Here is a 20035-nt window from a genome sequence, read left to right on the forward strand (position 1 = left end):
AAGAAACAAGAAGATGCAGTGTTCAGAATAAACTATTCTACGTGGAGAACATAGAAATTTGTAAAAACAGCTCACCTAGATAGAACTCCACTAACTTGAACAGTAAGCAAGGTAGAAAGGTGAGGCAGGATTTGGATGAGAGCAAAAGAAAAGCCCAACAATAGTAGTCTGTTTTTGCAGGATACAAATGATACTCTCTCACACAGATTTGGGTGATGGTTTAGAAGTAGGCAACTATGGGGAGGCTTACGCTGTCTGGTTTTTAGCTAGAAATTTAATTCTTTTCAAAAGTATCAAAAGATACATTTTTTATTGTTATTATTTTTTGCTTTTTAGGGCTGCACCCATGGCATATGGAGGTTCCCAGGCTAGGGTTGAATTGGAGCTACAGCTGCTGGACTGTGCCACAGCCACAGCAACGCCAGATCCGAGCCTCATATGCGAGCTACACCGCAGCTTACAGCAACACCAGATCCTTAACCCAATGAGCGAGGCCAGGGATTGAACCTGCAGCTTCATAATTCCTAGTTGGAACTCCTCTTTTTTCTTTTTTTATTGAGATATTGATATACAGTGAGCTACATGAGCTTAAGCATGCAGTGTGATAACCTGATATATGTATATATACCATGAAATGATCACCTTGATCAGATAGCAAATATATCTATCACTGTCCTTTAGATCAAGAGTAAGACAGGTCGTTCCCTTCTTTTACCACTCCTATTCAACATCATACTGAAACTGCTACCAAGCACAATAAGGCAAGAAAAAGAAATAAAAGGCATGCAGATTGAAAAGGAAGGAATAAAACTATCCCCAGACAACATGAAAGTCTATGTAGAAAATGCCATGGACTCAGAAGAAGCTAGAACTAGACAGTGAGTTAACCAAGGCCACAAGTGAGAAGAATCAATCAATTGTATTTTTTCTTCTTTTCTTTTTTCTTTTTTTTTGGGGGGGGGGGGCGCACCTGTGGCATATGGAAGTTCCTGGGCTAGGGGTCCAGTTGGAGTTGGAGCTGCAGCTGCCGGCCTATGCCACAGCCACAGCAACGTGGGATCTGAGCTGTGTCTGTGACCTACACCACAGCCCACAGCAACACTGCATCCTTAACCCTTTGAGTGAGGCCAGGAATCAAACCTGCATACTCATGGATAGTAATCTGGTTCATTACCTCTGAGCCACAACAGGAACTCAACTGTATTTTTATATACTAGCATGAAGGAGTTGAAATGGAAAAAAAAATGCTATGTATAAATCTCACAAAATTTGTGTAGGATCTGTTAGCTGAAAACTGTAAAACACTGTTAGTGAAAGAAATCTAAGGCCTAAATGAATAGAGAGGTATACCATATTAAAATGTTATTATCCTTTACATGTGTAGTTGGATTCAATTTACTGAAATTTGGTGAGAAATATTTCACATCTATATTCATGATATTGGTGTATAGCTTTTTTGTGATGTCTCTGTTTTTGATTTTGGAGTTATGCTTACCTCAGGGAATAAGATGGAAATGTTCTCTCCTCAATTTTCTGCCAAAAAAATTGTGATGAATTTATCTTCTTTCTCAGATTTTAGTGGATTGTGGCAGTGAAGCCATCTAGACTTGGTGTTTCTTTTGTGGAAAAGTGTTTAGCTACAAATGCAGTTTCTTTTATTGAAATGGGACTATTCAGGTTATCTGTTTCTTCTTGAGTGAGTTTTAACATTATGTATCTTTTCAGCAATTTGTCCATTTCATCTAGGTTTTCAAATTTATTAACAAAATTATTCAAAACATTGGAGTTCCTGTTGTGACTCAGTGGTTAACGAATGCGACTAGGAACCATGAGGTTGCAGGTTCAATCCCTGGCCACGCTCAGTGGCTTAAGGATCCAGTGTTGCTGTGAGCTGTGGTGTAGGTCGCAGACGCAGCTTGGATCCCATGTTGCTGTGGCTCTGGCGTAGGCCGGCAGCTACAGCTCCGATTAGACCCCTAGCCTGGGAAACTCCATATACTGTGGGAGTGGCCCCAGAAAAGGCAAAAAACAAAAACAAAAAACCTCATGTTTTTGAAGCCTATAGTATTCTTTGCAATGAGCTTTCTTTTGTTCTTTTTATTAGTAATTCCTTTTTTCCGGGATCAGTCTATCTGGAGGTTTATCAATTTTATTGATCTTCTCCAAGAAGCAACTTTTGGTTTCACTGATTTCCCTTCCCTATTATTATTCTATTTTTTATTGCAGAGGTTAGCAAACTGTTTCTACAAAGAGCAAGATAGATATTTTAAGTTTTGCAGGCTATGCAATCTCTGTAGTAACTTCTCAACTGTGCTGATATAGACAATATGTAAGCAAGTAGACATGGATGTCTTCCAGTAAATCTTTATTTACCAAAATAAGCATTGCGTTATATTTGGCCCACAGGCTATAATTTGCTAGTTTCTGTATCACTGATTTCTGCTTGTTCACATGGGTGTGTGTGTGTGTGTGTGTGTGTGTGTGATATCTCTGCTCCCTAGCTCATGTGTTAAATTGGCTTGGCCCGAAAACTACTCAGTCTCTTTGAGATTTGGTTTCTTGTCTCCATCAGAATATTTATAGAAAGGGTGTGTGGTTTTTAAAGCAGCTTCAATGTAGCTCATTCTGCCTGCCTCTGCCGTGCTGGACAAGCCTGAGGATGCATAGGTAGATTCTAAAAACTCCAGTAAGGGGACTCACTTGCCTAACTTGTGACCTAGTCTAATTCCAAGGACTATTTTCTGAAATCTCCCCTTATACCTACTGTCTTAGTGGTAAGAGAGGGGTGGTGCTTCGCTAAGTGAGTCTAAATTCTTATCCATGGTTAATCCAATCCTGTTTCTTCCTCTTGCTGTCCCCTCAGTCCTGAGAAATTCAGGGTGTTATGCGTGCCAGGACTTCTGATAGGCTTGCCCTATACCAGATCACTTAAAATCTGACATCTTCCTCAGATCTTCTCTTTCCCACTTCTGAGGCATGTCAGGGTTTCCTCCTCATGGCTTACGTACCCTGGAATGATAGTGTCCCAGTGCCTTGGGTCATAAATTGCATTTTCTGTATTTCTTGTATCCTAGAGGCAACTGTTTTTGGCTCAGACCTCAAGACTCACTCCCTAGAAGTCTGGGTACTGTAGTGTTGTTAATCTAAGAAAAATAAGACCACACACCATTTAAGATATCTGAGGGTTTGGGCCACGGTAAGAAAACATTCTCCTCAATTAGCTGTAACCTGCAAGCTTAATTAGCTCAAGTCTAGCAAAGAGAAAGGTTAAAATTGGAGAAAATTATTTGAATTTAGGCCCCATCCCCACCTCTCGTCATTTTCTTTGAGTGAATCCTTCTGTGCTCCTAGATTCGATGTCACTTCCTCAGGAGGCCTTCCCTGACCCTTGCATTATCACACAAATGCACTTCTGCTTTCTCAGCCCTGTTTTTACCTCAGTTACACCACTGTGACATGTGCTTGTGTGATGGCTTCAGAGTTAAGGACTGTGTCCTATTCCTGACACACCCTGATGCCTGCGAAGTGGGTGGAATGCACGCACATTATAGGCTGATGTGTGTTGAGAGGCTGGGGCAGGCACTGGCTCAGTACCCTTGCCATAGTCCTTTCACCTTTACCTTAATCCTTGCCTCCTGCTGGTCTGGCTGTGAGAATGTAACAGCTGAAAAGAACAATCTCTTGCTGATTGTCCTCAGGATAGACTGTCCTGCCAACTGGCACAGGCTCCCTGCAACTTTCATGTCAGGCCAACCTGGACTGAGCTCCTTCACATATCTTGCTTCCTTTTCTGTCCCTCCAGTAGGGTTCAAAGAAGTCAAGAGGTCCTCATTGCATGTAGCTAGTGGGCAGGGTCCAGGTCTTAGTCTAGAAGGTCATGAGCTTGGAAGCAAGTAGCATTTGAAGGGGGAGGTAGGAGGCGTTGTGACACCTATGAGGCTTCCACCAAGGAGACTGCCTCTTTGAAGAAAGAGAAAGTTCTTAAAGCAAGAGCTTCTCTTAAAAATGAAATCTTCAAGAAAATAATAACAAATGAAATTTCCCTTTGATTTATGTGATAGTATGAATTATTGCTGCCTTTGCTCAACAGTGAAGGCTTATGCCCAGAAAGAAGCCACCGAAGCATTTAGGTTCTCTTTTACCTAAGGTAGACTTTCCTCAAATGTGGTTACTTTTGTTGGCAGATGTTAGGAGATACAAAATTGGGGCATTCAGAGTGGAACCTGTGAGAATCTATGACTTCAGCTGGGAAATTGCCCAAGGTCTTGTGTGAGCTTGAGTCTGGGGACTTCAGAGCTTTCCTGATGGCTGGCCCTTTTGTTCTTTTCCAGACACTCTGCATCCTAGCCAACATAGCAGACGGGACAACGGCAAAAGAACTTATTATGACCAATGATGACATCCTGCAGAAAATCAAGTATTACATGGTAGGCCTTTATCCCTTTCATGGCCCTACACTGGCTGCACATTAGAAGCGAGGTCTGTAGCACTGTTAGCTTAGAACAAATTGGGCAGAGAGTAACCAAAGAATGGACTCCTCTGTAGCCGATTCCCTTGAAGCTTGTGCCGTGTGGCAGCGTTGCCACCCTCCACCCCCTGCCCCACCCTGTCATCCGGTTGCCTCCCCTTACGCAGTGAGACTTGGGCTTTTGACCTTCTCTCAGCGCCTGCAATCCCAGTCCTCCCTCTCAAAGCTTCAGTCCTATGTGCGTGAACCCCTAGCCCCTGGTTCCTCTGGCACCAGAGGTTCTTTGATCACTTTGCTTTCAGTCACAATCTGCTGCTGACTTGCAACCTCAGCCACCCACTGCCATGGCCATACCCTGGACCTCATCATCACCAGAAACTGCCCATTGCCAAAATCTAGAAATCAAACATCCATCCTCTTTTCATTCTGTCAGTGTCTCCTAGCAAAACCCTAACTGTGGATGAACCTGTCATCTCTTTGCCTGCATGTCAGAGTTAACTGCAGAGAAAGGCACAGAGCTGGCTGACAGGTTTCATGTTAAATTCACAGAACCTTCATGGGCACTCAGCACTGCCTGGTGCCCTCTTGTGATTCCCCAGTGAGCTGGGGCCTCCATTCTCCATAAGAATAGGTTCTTACCTTCTCCTCATTCTTTAAAGCTCACCTCTTCTCTCCCTCATCACTCTTAGCAGTGACCTCACCTTTTGTTTTTTTAATCGAGTAGAAGCCAAAATCCTTCAGTGGCTCCCTATTACACCTTGAATAAACCCCCCCCTTTTGATGGCCTGTGAAGTCCTAAATGACCTATTCATCTGTGCCCCCCCGCAACTCCTCTGCTCCCCTCCTCCCTTCATTCACTGCACTGGCCTCTTTCCATTCCTCAGAGAGGCCGTGCATGTTCTTTCCTACCTCCAGACCTTCACACATGCTGGTTCTTTTTGTAGCGGGAGGTAAGGTCTGAGGGTCACATGGAGGGGGGTACTTCCAGCCTGGACCTCTCTTCTGAGCTCCTAGATCCTCCTGCCTTCTCAGCATCTCCCTTTGGCTTTCTGAAGCTTCTTGAAGTTGATGTTTAAAAACCAGTTCTGGGAGTTCCTACTGTGGCCCAGCAGAAACAGATCTGACCAGGAACCATGAGATTGTGGGTTCGATCCCTGGCCTCGCTGAGTGGCTTAAGGATCTGGCGTTGCCGTGAGCTGTGGTGTAGGTCACAGATGCGGTTCAGATCCCGCGTTGTTGTTGTTGTAGTGTGGGCCAGCGGCTACAGCTCCAATTAGACCCCTGGCCTGGGAACCTCCATATGCCACAAGCATGGCCCTGAAAAGACAAAACACACAAAAAAATTAAAAATAAAAATAATAAAAACCAATTCTTAAATATATCCCCTAAACCTAAATTTTGTCCCCTGCCCCCAACCTTTCTCGTCTCAGTATAGTTTCTCTACCCTCCACCCTGTCACTCATACCTAGGAGTCAATCTCAATTTCCCCAGCTCTCTCACTCCATTAATCCAGTTTATCAGTAGGTCCTATTAGCCCTTCCTCCAGAGCTGCCCTGGATACTGTTAACTTCTTTCTATCACCCTGGCCTTCACCCTAGTCCTAGCCACTGCCTCTCATGCCTGACTGCCTCCTGGACACCTCTGCACTGTCATTCCAGTCCCTTTAGCCTGGTGATCTTCTAAAAATGTAAATCACATCTTTTTTGTGTGTGGCGGGGGAAGGGGAAGGGTTGTGGCCATGGCATGTAGAAGTCCCTGGGCCAGGGATGGAACCCCTGCCACAGCAGTGACAATGACTTATCCTCAACCCTCTGAGCCACCAGGAAACTCCTGTAAATCTTATCTTGTCCCTTCACTGCTTAAATCCTTCAGGGCTTCCTGTTGACTCAGAATACAGTCAGTCCTTTCTCTGGCCTACAAGGGCCCACAATTTAGCTATGCCTCCTTCTCTGAACGAACGTTACTCCATTTCTCCTTCTCAGTATGTACAAGCTATACATCTTCTTTCTTTTGTCTTTTTTTTCGCTATTTCTTGGACCGCTCCTGCAGCATATGGAGGTTCCCAGGCTAGGGGTCGAATCGGAGCTGTAGCCACCGGCCTAGGCCAGAGCCACAGCAACGCTGGATCCCAGCCACGTCTGCAACCTACACCACAGCTCATGGCAACGCCGGATCGTTAACCCACTGAGCAAGGGCAGGGACCGAACCCGCAACCTCATGGTTCCTAGTCGGATTCATTAACCACTGCGCCATGACAGGAACTCCCAGCTTCTTATTTCAAACTTTCCAGAAACTTTGCCTTCCTCTTGGCACCTCTTGCTCTTTGTACAACTGGTACTTTCCTATTCTTTATGCATAAACATCTGCATAAATGTTGCTTCCTTCAAAAAGATCATTTCTGTATATTTCACCCCTCTACCCTCCAGTTTTCTCTATCACAGCAGTTTGTTTCCTCAAAGAATATTGATTGAATGGATGATGAATGAACTTATATGCAGTAAATACTTACTGTTGTACTAGACATAAGTTCACTTATTCAACAAATACGCATTGATGGCCTTGTGCTGGGAGCAGATAATAGATTTTGCTCTGTTTTCTTAATGGAGCCCAAACTGGACAGCTCTTTAAAAAGGCTTGGCAGGTAGGAGAGAAAAAGACTCACCAACCTTCTAATGAGGGACGCCGCATCCTTTTCTTTGTCTCTGCTTGGTTGAGATACAGTTCTGCCTGGCAAGAGGAGTCTGTCTCAGCCTTCAGGAAACTGTTGAGCAGATTGTACCAGATATGCATTAGTTATTTCAGTGTCCTGGGGACTTTCTTCTTTAATTGATCAATAGGAAAATCATCTATAAAGATTCTTTTTTTTTTCCATTTTTTTTATTACTCAAATGAATTTATCACATCTGTAGTTGTATAATGATCATAACAATCTGATTTCACACGATTTCCCGAGGCTCCCTTTCATTTAGGAGAAAAGCCCTCTATATGGATAAATAATAACTTTAGCAAAAATGGTTATACTTTCAGTACCTAAAGACAAATAAACAAGAAGTGTGTTTCAGAAATATAGGAACACTGCATAAATTGGCACAGCATTATAAATCAGTTATACTTTAATAAAGAAATTTAGGGAGTTCCCGTCGTGGCGCAGTGGTTAATGAATCCGACTAGGAACCATGAGGTTGCGGGTTCGGTCCCTGCCCTTGCTCAGTGGGTTAACGATCCGGCGTTGCCATGAGCTGTGGTGTAGGTTGCAGACGCGGCTAGGATCCCGCGTTGCTGTGGCTCTGGCGTAGGCCGGTGGCTCCAGCTCCGATTCAACCCCTAGCCTGGGAACCTCCATATGCCGCAGGAGCGGCCCAAGAAATAGCAACAACAACAACAACAACAACAACAAAAAGACAAAAGACAAAAAAAAAAAGAAATTTAAAAATTTTTAAAAAGGATAGACGGCTCCCTAAAAGCAGTACTGTGATATTCCTATACAAATAAGAGTAATTTGAATCAGATAACCAGCAGTCAGAGATGAACACTAAATGCACATCCATTCATGTTAGGTTTGCTGAGGGAGGAATGAGCAAAGCCAAGTCAGTAAAGCAAGAGAGATTTATTAAGGCATCCGAGATGAATGGTGCCAGTACCAACTGCTAGGAGATGCTAGGCTTATAAAGGATTCATGGCAGGAATAATAAGTGGTGGGAGGGGGTGGGGGAAGTTCCTGTTGTGGCTCAACGATTATGAACCCGACTAGTATCTACGAAGATGTGGGTTGGATCCCTGGCCTCCATTAGTGGGTAAAGGATCTGGTGTTGCCATGAGCTGTGGTGTAGGTCGCCAGCTTAGATCCTATGTTGCTATGGCAGTGGCTGTGGCTGTGGCCTAGGCCGGCAGCTGTAGCTCAGATTCAGTCCCTAGCCTGGGAACTTTGTGTGCATGTGCTGTGGGTGCCGTCCTAAAAAAAAAAAAAAGAGGAGGAGGAGGGGGCGATCAGGGGAGGGGAAGGGGGTCAACTCCCCTGACAAAGGGCAGTTAGTCTTTGTAGATGGTTAATCTACGCAGGCACTTGCTTTCCGCAGGCCACTGTTTCTCACTGCCCAACTTGAACAGCCACATTCCAGGCATAGGGGTGGAGGGGTTCTGTCACCATCCCCCTGGGAGTCTATCATTCCAGCCTTTTGTTATGTGGGATAGGGGTGATGGTTCTCTCTTCCATAGCTACTTCCTGCTAGATAGGAGCAACGAGTACTGGATGGTCTTGTTCTAGTGACCTGAATGTTTCCTAATGTTAGACAGAGTCAAAGTCAACTGTAGACAGTTGTCACATGCCAGTGTTTCTGTATGTATGGGTTTTGTGATGAATTGCAGTTTGCACCCGTGGCCCTAGAGGTGTTTTGTTTGGCCAGCCAGAGGGTCTCTACATTTTGAGTGTGAATGTTGTTGGCAAGGTTTCACTCCTGTGGGCCAGGTTTCCCACCATGCTCTTTCTTTAGCCCAACCTGTGCACCCATTAGCACTAACTTTGTGGCCTCTCAAGACACTTGGGTTTGAGGTCCCCACTTCAAACTTTTAGGCTATTGGAATGCCTGTAGTATATTAAAAAAAATTATCTCAAATGAGATTACCTCTTTTTTTTTTCTTTTTCTGCTTCAAATAGGGTCATTCACATGTCAAATTGCAGCTGGCCGCTATGTTTTGTATATCAAACCTCATATGGAATGAAGAGGAAGGTAAGATATTGGTGAGATGGTCTGGAGAAAATTATGGGAAGGAAGGCCTCATGCAGGAAAGGCATCAGCTGGCCCTGAAATCCTGGTCATATTGGGCCCCAACACCGCATCTAAGCCTCTTTGATATGAGTATCCGTGGGCCTCATTAACACTGAGTCCCCGAGTTAGAGTCAACACTGTAAGGGACAGTCCTTGCCCTGAGAGAGCTGAGGAAGTGAGATGCACTTGAAGATGAGAGTTGAGGGTGGGCAGGAGGATTGGACTTTCATGGTGTGCAGGGGAAGCACACAGAAGGACTCAGGCAGGTAAGCATAATGGAGGAGAGGGCGCGTTGGTGAGAAGTGAAAACTACACACCGTGCCCAGTAAAGCAGCCAGTCTAAGGAGGCCCCTACAGCTGCCCCCACCTTGACTGGTATTAGTTACCCCAGGGACTTTTGCACCAGCCAGTTAGATGAGAATCTCTGGGGGTGGGCTCCAGGCGTAAATGTTTTTTAAGAATTCCCCACGTGATTCCAGTGTCCAGCACACGTAGTGAACAGAGGCAGGGGAGCAGTGGGTGTCATTGCTGGGTTGGCTGCATGAGAATCATCTGAGGAACTTTGTAAACTGCACCTTTCTCCACCTCTGAGATTCTGGCTCACTAGGTCTCAAGGAGGTCAGTGCGTGAGTGAGGCACTGTGGGCTCTTCAGTGGGGAGCAAAAAGTCTAGGAGAATTATCCTCCTTAGCACTGTGTCCAGAACAAGGTGCAAGGAGGAGAAACTCAATTCAGCCTACAGGCCTAGAAACCAGGTACCAGCTGGGTGCCAGGGAAATAAGAAGTCTTCACAAAGGTCCTAGTCTAGCTAGAAGATGAACCCAGCAGAATGGAGCTAGAACTGCCATGTGCTAGGGAGACAGCAGAAAGTGCTGGGAGGTCAGGGGAAGGTGGAAGAGACTGGAAGGGGGAAAACAAGACCTGTTTGGAGTAGGAGGAGCCTGGATGTGTCAGAAAGAAGTGGTGAACATGGGGCTTGTTGGCAGAGGAGACTCTGACCTTCACCCTGTGGTCCATGGAGAGATTAATGAAGCAGCAGAAGCCTGTGTATGTCAAGAGAGACAGTTAAAGCACTGTTGGAGAATCCAAGCAGGATAGGATCCGGCTACTCTGGGGAGAGGGAGGGAAGGGGGAGAAGGACAGTAACTCCTTCACCTTCATCTCCATCGGGTGAAGGCTCCAGGTGTTGGGCATACATTAAGACGAGTAAGCGCCTGGGTCATTGTCCCAGTAACCTGTTAGCTTTCATCTCTCAGGTTCACAGGAACGCCAGGATAAATTACGAGACATGGGCATCGTAGATATTCTACACAAACTCAGTCAGTCACCAGATTCAAACCTTTGTGACAAGTGAGTATCAGAGTACCCTTGCTTGGGGTACATTCGATTCTTTTATGAAAGGGTTTCAATTGCTTAGTAAGTCACATGAGCAAACTCAAAATCTTTTAGATTCTTGGATTCTCTTGTTAACAATCTTCGAGCCAACCATGTGACATCTGAGTAAGTGATAATTATTAAAGATTCTCATCTTAACTCTGAATTGACATGAGCCTGGGCCATCTTAGTGGGAATCTGGAGAGGATGCAGAGGCTATTCCTTAACAGTCCCTCGACCATCAGACTAGAAATGCATGTGGCCTTTTGAAGAGAAGAAATGAAGACATTCATTAGCTTGGAGCCTCACCGCCTGCCTTGTGCCATGCCTGGCCCATGCTGCAATGACCACCGAGGAGTCCTTGTCCTCAAAGAGCTCACTGTTTACCAGGAGAGGCGAGAGTCACAGTCAGAGAGCCTTGTAACCTCAAGATAGCCAAGACTGTTTTTCCTGGCTGTGTACACTTCTTATCACACAGCCTTCGCATTGCAGCTCACTTTCATCCTCCAGACTGTTAAGCAGGACTCCTAGCACTTCATAGTCTGGCCAGCCTTCCTCATTCTCCCCTGGCCATGCCCACCCTGTGCTCCAGCCATACCTGCTGTCTTAAGAGTATCACACCTCCATGCATTCACGCGTTAATGTTCCATCTGATTTGCCATCCCAGTCCCCTCCCCTCTTAATCCCCATGCATTTAAAAAAAATTTTAATACTGACCTCTTCCCAGCATTGTTTAAGACATTGGAGATACAATGGTGAATAAAATTGATGAGGTCTTTGCCCTCATGGAACTTACATTCTAGTCTAGAAGACAGGAGTGAATGAATGTATAGCAGGTAATGAGCAGCACTGCAAAGGAAAATAAACGAGGGAATGGAGAGCAAGAAAGCTTCTTGTCAGATAGACTAGAGAAAAAAGGCCTCTCTGAGGATGTGACATTTGATCAAAGACCTGGGTGAAATGGGAGAGTCTGCCAGGCAGGTGTTTCGAAGAATAGTATTCCAGACTGGGGGACAATGAGCTCAAGGCCTTGAGGCAGGAGTGAGCTTGAAAGTTCAGATAAGAGCAGGAAAACCAGTGGGGCTGGAGAAAAACGAATGGAGGAGTGACAAGAATAGGACTCGGGGAGACGGAGCAACAGAAGAGCCTTGTGGGCTGTAGTGAGGACTTTGTATTTTATTCACAATTTCATAGGAAGTCATTGGAGAGTGTTGGACAAAAGAGACAGTACCTGATTTGAATTTTTAGAAGGTGGCTCTGGTGGCTGGGTGGAGAGTGGTCTGTTGTAGGGCAGGAATGGAAGCCGGGAGACCAGCCGAAGGCTGTTGCAGTCATGTCATGTGAGGGATGGGGCGGGGGGACTGAGAAGTGGTTGGATGCAGGATTTAGTCTAACAGCAGAGCCAACAAGATTTGCTCCTGCTTTCGATGTAGGATGTTAATGAGAGGAGAGAGGAGTTCCCGTCATGGCGGAGTGGTTAACGAATCCAACTAGGAACCATGAGGTTGCAGTTCGATCCCTGGCTTCGCTCGGTGACTTAAGGATCCAGCGTTGCCGTGAGCTGTGGTGTAGGCAGCAGATGCGGCTCGGATCCTCTGTTGCTGTGGCTCTGGTGTAGGTCGGCGGCTACAGCTCCCATTAGACCCCTAGCCTGGGAACCTCCATATGCCGAGATGCTGCCCTAGAAAAGGCAAAAAGACCAAAAAAAAAAAAAAAAAAAGGGAAGAGAGAAAGGAGAGGGAAATGCCTAGAGTTTTTTATCCTGAGCAGGTGGATAGAGGGTTTACCAAGATGGTCATTTACCAAGATGATACCAAAGAGAAGTGGGTGGGAGTAGGGAGGATCAAGAGTTGTGTGGTGCCAGCTTCTGGATGTTGTTAAGATATCCAAGGGACTCAGGAGAGTGGGGCTGAAGATAGAAATTGGGTCAGTATGTAAAGCGTGGAGCTGGATGAAGTCACCCAGTGAAAAGAAAAGGTGAGAACCAGAGGGCTAGGGACCGTCCTCTGGGACACCACCCCGCCTCCGCCCGCCACCACCATGACATTTAGGAGAAAATGAAAAAGGTCCAACAAAGGAGCAGAAGGAACAACCAGTGAGACAGGCAGAGAACTAGGCGCACAGGCGTCCTGAAAGCAAGGGCAGAGGACACCTGGACAACGGCCATTTGTCCTTCAAAACTCAGATCAAGTTGTCACCTCCACCCAGAAGTCTTGCTGGATACATTCTGCACCCTACCCCCAACCTTTGCTAGAGACCCCTTCTGTGCTCCTGTAGCACCCATAGGACACACCACACTGTGTCATGGCCATCAGCTTACTTATCTGCCCCATTGAAGGGAGGAGGTACTTGGTAATTGCTTCTGCAGTGAATGGCTGGGCCAGATTGGAGCACATAGAGCTGGGCCCCTACCCTCCTGAAGTTTGCCATCCAGTGGGTGAAAGAAGACAGACCCCTGAGTAGCTGCACCCTAAGGCTGCTGCTCAGATGAGTGTCCCATTAAAAGCAAGTCTAGGCTGGCCCCATGCTACAGGCTGGGTTTGAACTATACCTTAAGGACCAGACCCTCCACCTCTACATTCACAGCAATAGCAACAGCTGCCAGTTTAGATGATGGACTCTAAAGCCCATCTCTTCTGGTCAAGAGCCAGGCTGTTCCTAGGTTTTTTCTTGTGTTTGTTAGGAAATTAAAATAGTTCTGTTTAAGGTCATCTCTGGGATGCTAAGAAGCCCTCACCAGCCTGAAGTGGGATAGATTTAAGCCCTGGCCTACCTTGCTTAGACCAGTCTGGTACTGTTTCCCCAAATTTATATGGCACATACATTTTCAGCAGTTCTTAAACCTCATTAAAAAAATCAAAGTCTGGAGTTCCCATTGTAGCTCAGCGGTTAGCCAACCTGACTAGCATCCATGAGAACACAGTCTTGATCCCTGGCCTCAATCAGTGGATTAAGGATCTGGCGTGGCTGTGGCTGTGTCGTAGGCCGGCAACTACAGCTCTGATTGGGCTCCTAGCCTGGGAACCTTCATATGCTGTGGGCGCAGCCCTAAAAAGACCAAAAAAAAAAAAAAAGAATCAAAGTCTGACCTAAGTCCATTTAAGGAAAGGTGACTATGCCTGCAAAACCATCCATCTGAAAGATCCCTTAGATATTAATGGACAGCAGAAAGGTGCTGAGGGCACAGTCTCTGAGGTCCGACTGGCAATACAGAATTTCAATGAGTGTTATGGCATAGAAACATCTATTACCTAAAGAAGACACGGGTTCTTTCTGTTGTGGAGTTTTTGTTTGGTTTGGTTTGGTTTGGTTTTTGGTTTTTGGTTTTTGGGTGTGTTTTTTTTTGAGGGTTTTTTGTTTGTTTGTTTGTTTGTTTTGCTTTTTAGGGCCACACCTGAGGCATATGGAAGTTCCCAGCCTTGGGGTCCAATTAGGAACTGCAGTTGCCAGCCTACCGTCACAGCCACACCAGATCTGAGCCTCATCTGCGACCACTGCCACCCACAGCAACACCAGATCTTTAACCGACTAAGTGAGGCCAGAGATCAAACCCGTATCCTCATGTAGTCAGGCCACAATGGGAACCCCAGGTTCTTTCTGTCTTTAAGGCTTTGTGATTCTTTGACTTTGAAACACTTACAAAAGAGGAGCTATTGCTAATCAGGCCTCTCCACTCCAGGCTCATAGGGTCAGTACGAGGTAGCCTGTGGCTTTGTTCGTAAACTTGTTTCCTAGGAAAATGCCCCTGTAGAGCCCAACTCGTGCCATAACTTGGCACAGTCTGTTTGGAGCTTTCTGGGTTTTTTGTTTGTTTGTTTGTTTGTTTTTGTCTTTTTAGGGCAACACCTGCGGCATATGGAAGCTCCCAGGCTAGGGGTCAATTCAGAGCTGCAGCTGCCAGCCTATGCCACAGCAACACAGGATCTGAGCCACATCTGCGACCTGTGGTGCAGCTTGAGGCCATGTTGGGTACTTAACCCACTGAGCAAGGCCAGGGTTCAAACCCATGTCCTCATAGATACTAGTTGGGTCGTTACTGCTGAGCCATGACAGGAACTCCTGGAGCTTTCTGTTATGGGTTGGACTGTTTGCAACTAAAACAAAAACTATAAAGAGTTTTAGATAATTTCAAGAAGCGCTCTTAGCATACCTCTTTTAACTAGATTGTGGGAATTCTCACTGTGGTGCAATGAAATTGGCAGCATCTTGGAAGCCCTGGGACACAGGTTCAATCCATGTCCCGGGAAACCCATATGCCACCAGGTGGCCAAAAATGAGAAAATGAAATAAAACTGTGGATTGTGGCCATTACTACACCAAAGAAACTGTGCTGGAGTCCAGCTTATTGCATGCCCAGTCTGATTTGGTGTAGTTTTATTAGCTAATAGTAATGGAAAATTTTGGCCTTTTCTTTCCATGACTTAGGAGGGGAAACCATTGCTAAAACTTCCTAACTTCCACACTTGCAGCCTCTTCCTCAACTTTACCAAGTTTGTGATGGGAGAGTAAAAGAGGCCTTCTGAGTCCCAGCTCAAAGGAAGGCACTTTTATAAGGATCAGGACCGCTTAAGTTATTGCCCACATCACACCTTTTCCTCTCCAGTTAGCTGCTTTCTTCCCCAATCACCATAACTGCCCACACCCCACACTGGTCAGGGTCACTGGGCACGATGAGAAGACTGGCGTAAAATTGTAACCTCCCTTCCTCAGTTTTGAGGCCTTTGAACCATGAGACGGCCTCACCCCATGAGCTCTTGGCCTCATAACCTGCACCTACCCTCCTCTCCATAGGTTAGTTTTTCTTAGCTTCCCAGAACCCTGAGTGTCCTTCCCAGTGTCCTGCAGTACTAGATAAAACCTGCATGGCATAAGAGAAATTCAAGAATTCCAGATCCATTGCAGCTCTCTGCCAGTGACAAAGGAAAACTCTAGAATGTCACTGGGTTGCAGCAGCTGTGAGGACAAGGCCAGGACCACAGGATGAGGAATAGAGCCAGCATGGGTTTAAAGTATGTGCCAACCACAGATCTCTGCCCCTCACGGCAGGTGCCCTGCTGGGCTCACCCCTGTTCCCTTTGGGGATCTACCTTTTTAGACTCTCCCAGCTGCCATTTTTGAACCATGGGTTTTTGGCCTTTGTTACACTTCTGAGATGATGGCTAACAGGAGCTTTGTGATTCCAGGGCAAAGATGGCACTGCAGCAGTACCTGGCGTGATGAGCGCACCCTGGGCACCTGCGAGCATCCCACATCCTTGTTAAAGGAAGTACAGGAACTAGCCTCATTTGATTCCTTCTATTTGCACAAGTCACCTTGGACTGCAGGGAGCTGTTTTGCAAAAGCAATTTGGTAGGCTTAGATCTCAAATTCATCTTGAGAACATTTTTTTGAGGTAGTCATTTCCTCAGAGGACTATTGTGTTTTGTCATGTTTCTTTCTGAGCTACCTGGACTCTTTATTAGAACAATCAATTATTTTCCTTTGGACCTACAATTTTTTGCCTATGCTGCAGCCACTTTGTGAGTGAGAAGGGATATGTGTCTGTGCACACAGGTGCGTGTGTGCATGGTGTGCAAGTGGGTCAGAATGAATGGGTGTGTGTGTGTGTGTGTGAGGGATACCTCAAAGTTTTCTTTTCTTATTTTGTGTGAAAATCTCTTTTCTACAGATTTTCCAGGGTTTAAGCATTGCTTGCTGTATAAAAAAACTTTACTGAATTATATACAGTTTGAATGAAATGTTATTTTAAAAACAAAACAATTGTTAAGTGTTCCATAAAGGTTATGTTGAATTTTGGTCAGATGAATATTTGTAAGTAAAAAATATATGCATTTCTGAACCTCAACTTACATAGATTTTCTTTATAAAAAACAAAAGACTAAAAAAAGAAAAAAAGAAAAAAAAACTGAAAAAACAAAAAAAGAAAAGGTTGGCTATAGTTGGCCTGAATAACAGGCACGAAATATGGTGCTGTGCAAAATAGTAAGCTAGCATCTTACTGCCATCAATATCAGCAGGTACCGAGCCTCTTTTCAGCCTAATTCAATAAGCTCTCAGGCTTCCAAGTCAGGACAGGGTGGAGTGGAGAGAGGCGACAGATACACCATAGGGTTTTTTTTGAAACATCAAAGGGAAATATAACTACTGATAGTGAAAGCCCAGCCATGACTGTGATGGGCTACACTTGGCAGGAACTGGGCACCAAGAGCCTCCTAACCGCCCTAAATCCTGTCACTGGTGTACCAATACATGGCAGGATTTAGAATCAGTCATGGGACCTTCTGCTCCAACTAAAGTAGGTCATCACTTCCTGGAAACAAAGTCTGATCACCTTGTGCTTCCTGAAACAGCATATATCACTGTGAAACTAAAGAATGTTCTATGGACACATCTATAGGAAGAAGCAAAGAACAGAATAGTTTAGAAAGCTTTTTTCTCTTGGCGATACTCAGCAAATTCTGTATACTTGTCACTCAGGACCGCTATTCAGTGTCTCATTTTGTAAAATGAGATGGAAATTTTAGTAAGCGATATGGCTAAGATCTTTTCCTGCATGAAGCCCAAAGCATTGAAGTTTGAGAGAAGGGAATGGGGTCTTCCCAGGGCGACTGAAGATGACCACCTTTTCCAGCCAGTACCACTTAGCCCTTCAGCAGTCCTTAGCTTGGCACCTGCTCCAACTTCTGGGTCAGCCTCAAGGTGAACTCAGTGAGGTTGGTCTTGACTGTTTGGAGGTACAATCGGCCTTCCTTTTCCCTTTGCTCTAAGAAGTTCAAAGGCATTGCAGCCAGAAAGCAAGGTCTGTGGCCCAGAATCTTGCCCCCAAGAGGCTCCCAAGCCCGCCAGCCACTCCTGACAGGGCTGTTCGAGGTGCAGCCACCCCGTCAACCAACCTACTCCTTCCTTGGAAGATTTAAATATGTTTGATTGCAAATGAATGTTTTAAAAATGTATTTAATGCAATTTTTTTCTGTTCTCAACATGACCACCCAAGATTCAAACAGAGATTTCCAAGTTGTCATTTTTCCAGAATGTTATTGATTTAAAAATCTGTCACAACAGGGACTTGGGTTTTGTGCAGCCATCAGAATGCTAATATGCAGAAGCCAGTTTAAAGAAAATAGAGTGTACTGGGGGAAAAGCCTTATTCAGGCTCACACATTGACATCTCTAGTACTGAGAAAATATCCTTGGTTGGCATTTGTAACACAAAACACTATAGAATTGGTATTTTAAAGTACCAGGTAAATATAAATAAACCAATAATGAATTGCTGAGACAATCTTGAACTTAGATAGCATTAGAAAGCTGAAAGCCCAATGAAATAACACTTTCACGCTTAAAACTCTGTGGATAAATCTTGCCTGTGGCTATAAACAGATGGTCAAAGGAAAAGTGCTTTACTATAATTGACTTCTCTGATTTGAATGAAGGAAAAATGTATTTATTAAAACAAAGCTGTTTGCTGCTTTAGGCAGGTGCAGTGTTCAGTCAGCAAGGAGAGGAGAGGAGTGGACACGGTCTCGTGTCTCCACCCAAGCTCTCAACTAAGCTTCTCGCTCTCTCTAATACTGCATTCTGTTTCTCCTTTTGTGCCCTGATTGTAACCCCAAATTTATGAACTAGAAAAGAATGTCCGATTTAATAAGTTGCATTTTTTTTTCCTTAAGCACTTTATGTAGAACAATACATGTTCTTCCGGTAGTGTTTGAATAATATGATTTTAACACATGCTAATAAAAGCCAAGAAAAAATGATGGCAACTTCTAAAAAGGAGTCTCTTTTCCAAATATCTAGAACGTTAGAAAACATTAGAAGACATTGTGCCCTGACTTTTGGAACCTGTGGTTCTTGGTGAGTGAGAGGCTGGGAAGCGACTGCATTTCATTACAGGGACCAGCTCCCAGAGTCCTCTGCAGCGGTCTGGGGTTCCCGCTTCCTGGTCTTTACAGGTGGCCACTCCCAGCCATCAGGACTTACCCCCTCCCCAACGTTGTGTCCTCTCCTGTCCTCGTGCAAGCCGCTGCTCCACCACCCGCTGGACTCAGGTCCAGAGCTTGGCCCATGACCAGCACAGAGCACAGATGTCCTATGCATACTCAGTGTGGGTCACCCTCTTTCTCATCTCTGATATGCAGGGGGGCGGGGGGCTGCCTGTCTCTTGACCTCACAGAGAAAAGACCAAGAATACTTGCCCTTGAGCATGGGGGGAGGATGGTGAGGTGGCTGGCAGGGGAGGGATTCTCCTGCCACAGGGGAACTTGGAAGTAAGGCCTGGAAAAGGGGGACCAACCCCAGATTCTGATGGAGACCTGACAGAGGTCCAATACCTTGCCACCTACGATAGGGGCTGATGCTGCCCCAGTCCTGCCCCTTGGCACTGACCTTCCCTGGTTACTGGGTAGGGAGGCATGTGTCCATTCCCAGCGTGAGGGAAGGACTGGTCCATGACCTGGCTTCAGAGAAGGCTGGGGGAGCCCCCATCCCCCCCCAAGTCCGTGTTGTGGCCCACCAAGTCACCTTCCTCTCTCTATCCTTGCAGTCCTGGCTCCTGGTCTTGGCTCTGCCAGACACCCTCTCTCTGAGTGGAGGGCCAGGGCCAGTCCTTAGGAAGGAGCCCCTCTCTGACTTCACGGGGCTGAGCCTGCCCTCCACCCTGACACGTGCTCACACCCAGAAACTGAGAAGCCTTAACCCCTAAAATAGCACCCGTCCTGCAGGCCCAGGATCTCTGCCAGGGAGTTCCATCCTTAAATGGTGGGTAGACATTTCAGCCACTCTCAGGCGTCTTCTCTTCCCCTATGTCCCACCCCTATTCCTTCTGCCAGGAACATTCTGGACTCTTGAGAAAAGAAGTGCCCTACCATGTAGTAGAAGGAAGGGGTGTGTCACCAGGCCTCCCACCCTAGCCCTATCACCAGTGTCCCTGCTGCTCTCCCTGTCCCAACTCTGCCACTCCCAGCCATTTCTGAAAGGCTGGAAGATCATCACAGACACCAGCACCCACCCACCCACCCACCCACACACACACACACACACTCGTCTAGTTCCCTTGCTTTCAGCAGCCTTGGTCACTCCATCCTCACCTCTCGTCTCCCCGGTGATGAACGCCTGTCTTCCCAGCTTCTGGGGAGATGAGGTAGCTGTGGGCTATGTGTACCCCAAGCAGCCCATTCAGAGCCACACCACACCTGTGCTGTGGAAGACCAGGCAGAGGGCTCTCATGCCAGCTCTGAGATGGGCACAGACTAACTGAGTGCCCCTCTTGGGGCCACTCACAAGGAGAGGAGCCCAATCCATGATGGGTAGGGTGTCTGGGGATCTGGGACAGTGGAGTCAACATTCCTGACAGATTCTGGCAGGGAGGCTTCCAGTGAGTCTACATTGTTTCTCACAGGGGCCTGGATGGATGCTGCTGAGCCCAAGGA

The 20035-nt window shown here is 46.0% G+C and overlaps 2 protein-coding genes across 10 annotated transcripts in view; one reads left to right on the top strand and one right to left on the bottom strand.

Moving 5' to 3' along the window:
- The window catches only part of ARMC8 (armadillo repeat containing 8), a 118006-nt gene that overhangs the window by 84205 nt on the left and 13766 nt on the right, over positions 1-20035 (top strand). For 4 of the 8 annotated variants that reach the window (XM_047783090.1, XM_047783126.1, XM_047783116.1 and 1 more), the window contains 4 exons: positions 4332-4427; positions 9123-9195; positions 10490-10583; positions 15791-18364. In XM_047783090.1, the coding sequence (XP_047639046.1) occupies positions 4332-4427; positions 9123-9195; positions 10490-10583; positions 15791-15824 (297 nt within the window). In that variant the 3' untranslated portion in view covers positions 15825-18364. Of the gene's footprint in view, positions 1-4331; positions 4428-9122; positions 9196-10489; positions 10584-15790; positions 18365-20035 lie in introns of those variants that run through there. The other 4 variants (XR_007135360.1, XR_007135367.1, XR_007135366.1 and 1 more) reach the window with 1 other exon arrangement.
- The window catches only part of NME9 (NME/NM23 family member 9), a 38426-nt gene continuing 25541 nt past the window's right edge, over positions 7151-20035 (bottom strand). The window contains exon 13 of one of the 2 annotated variants that reach the window (XM_047783148.1): positions 7151-7229. In XM_047783148.1, coding sequence (XP_047639104.1) covers positions 7215-7229 — 15 coding nt within the window. In that variant the 3' untranslated portion in view covers positions 7151-7214. The remainder of the gene's footprint in view (positions 7230-20035) is intronic. The other variant, XM_047783181.1, reaches the window with a different exon arrangement.

This window comes from Phacochoerus africanus, chromosome 1 (assembly GCF_016906955.1).
Source record: "Phacochoerus africanus isolate WHEZ1 chromosome 1, ROS_Pafr_v1, whole genome shotgun sequence".
In the NCBI taxonomy this organism is placed as follows: Eukaryota; Metazoa; Chordata; class Mammalia; order Artiodactyla; family Suidae; genus Phacochoerus; species Phacochoerus africanus.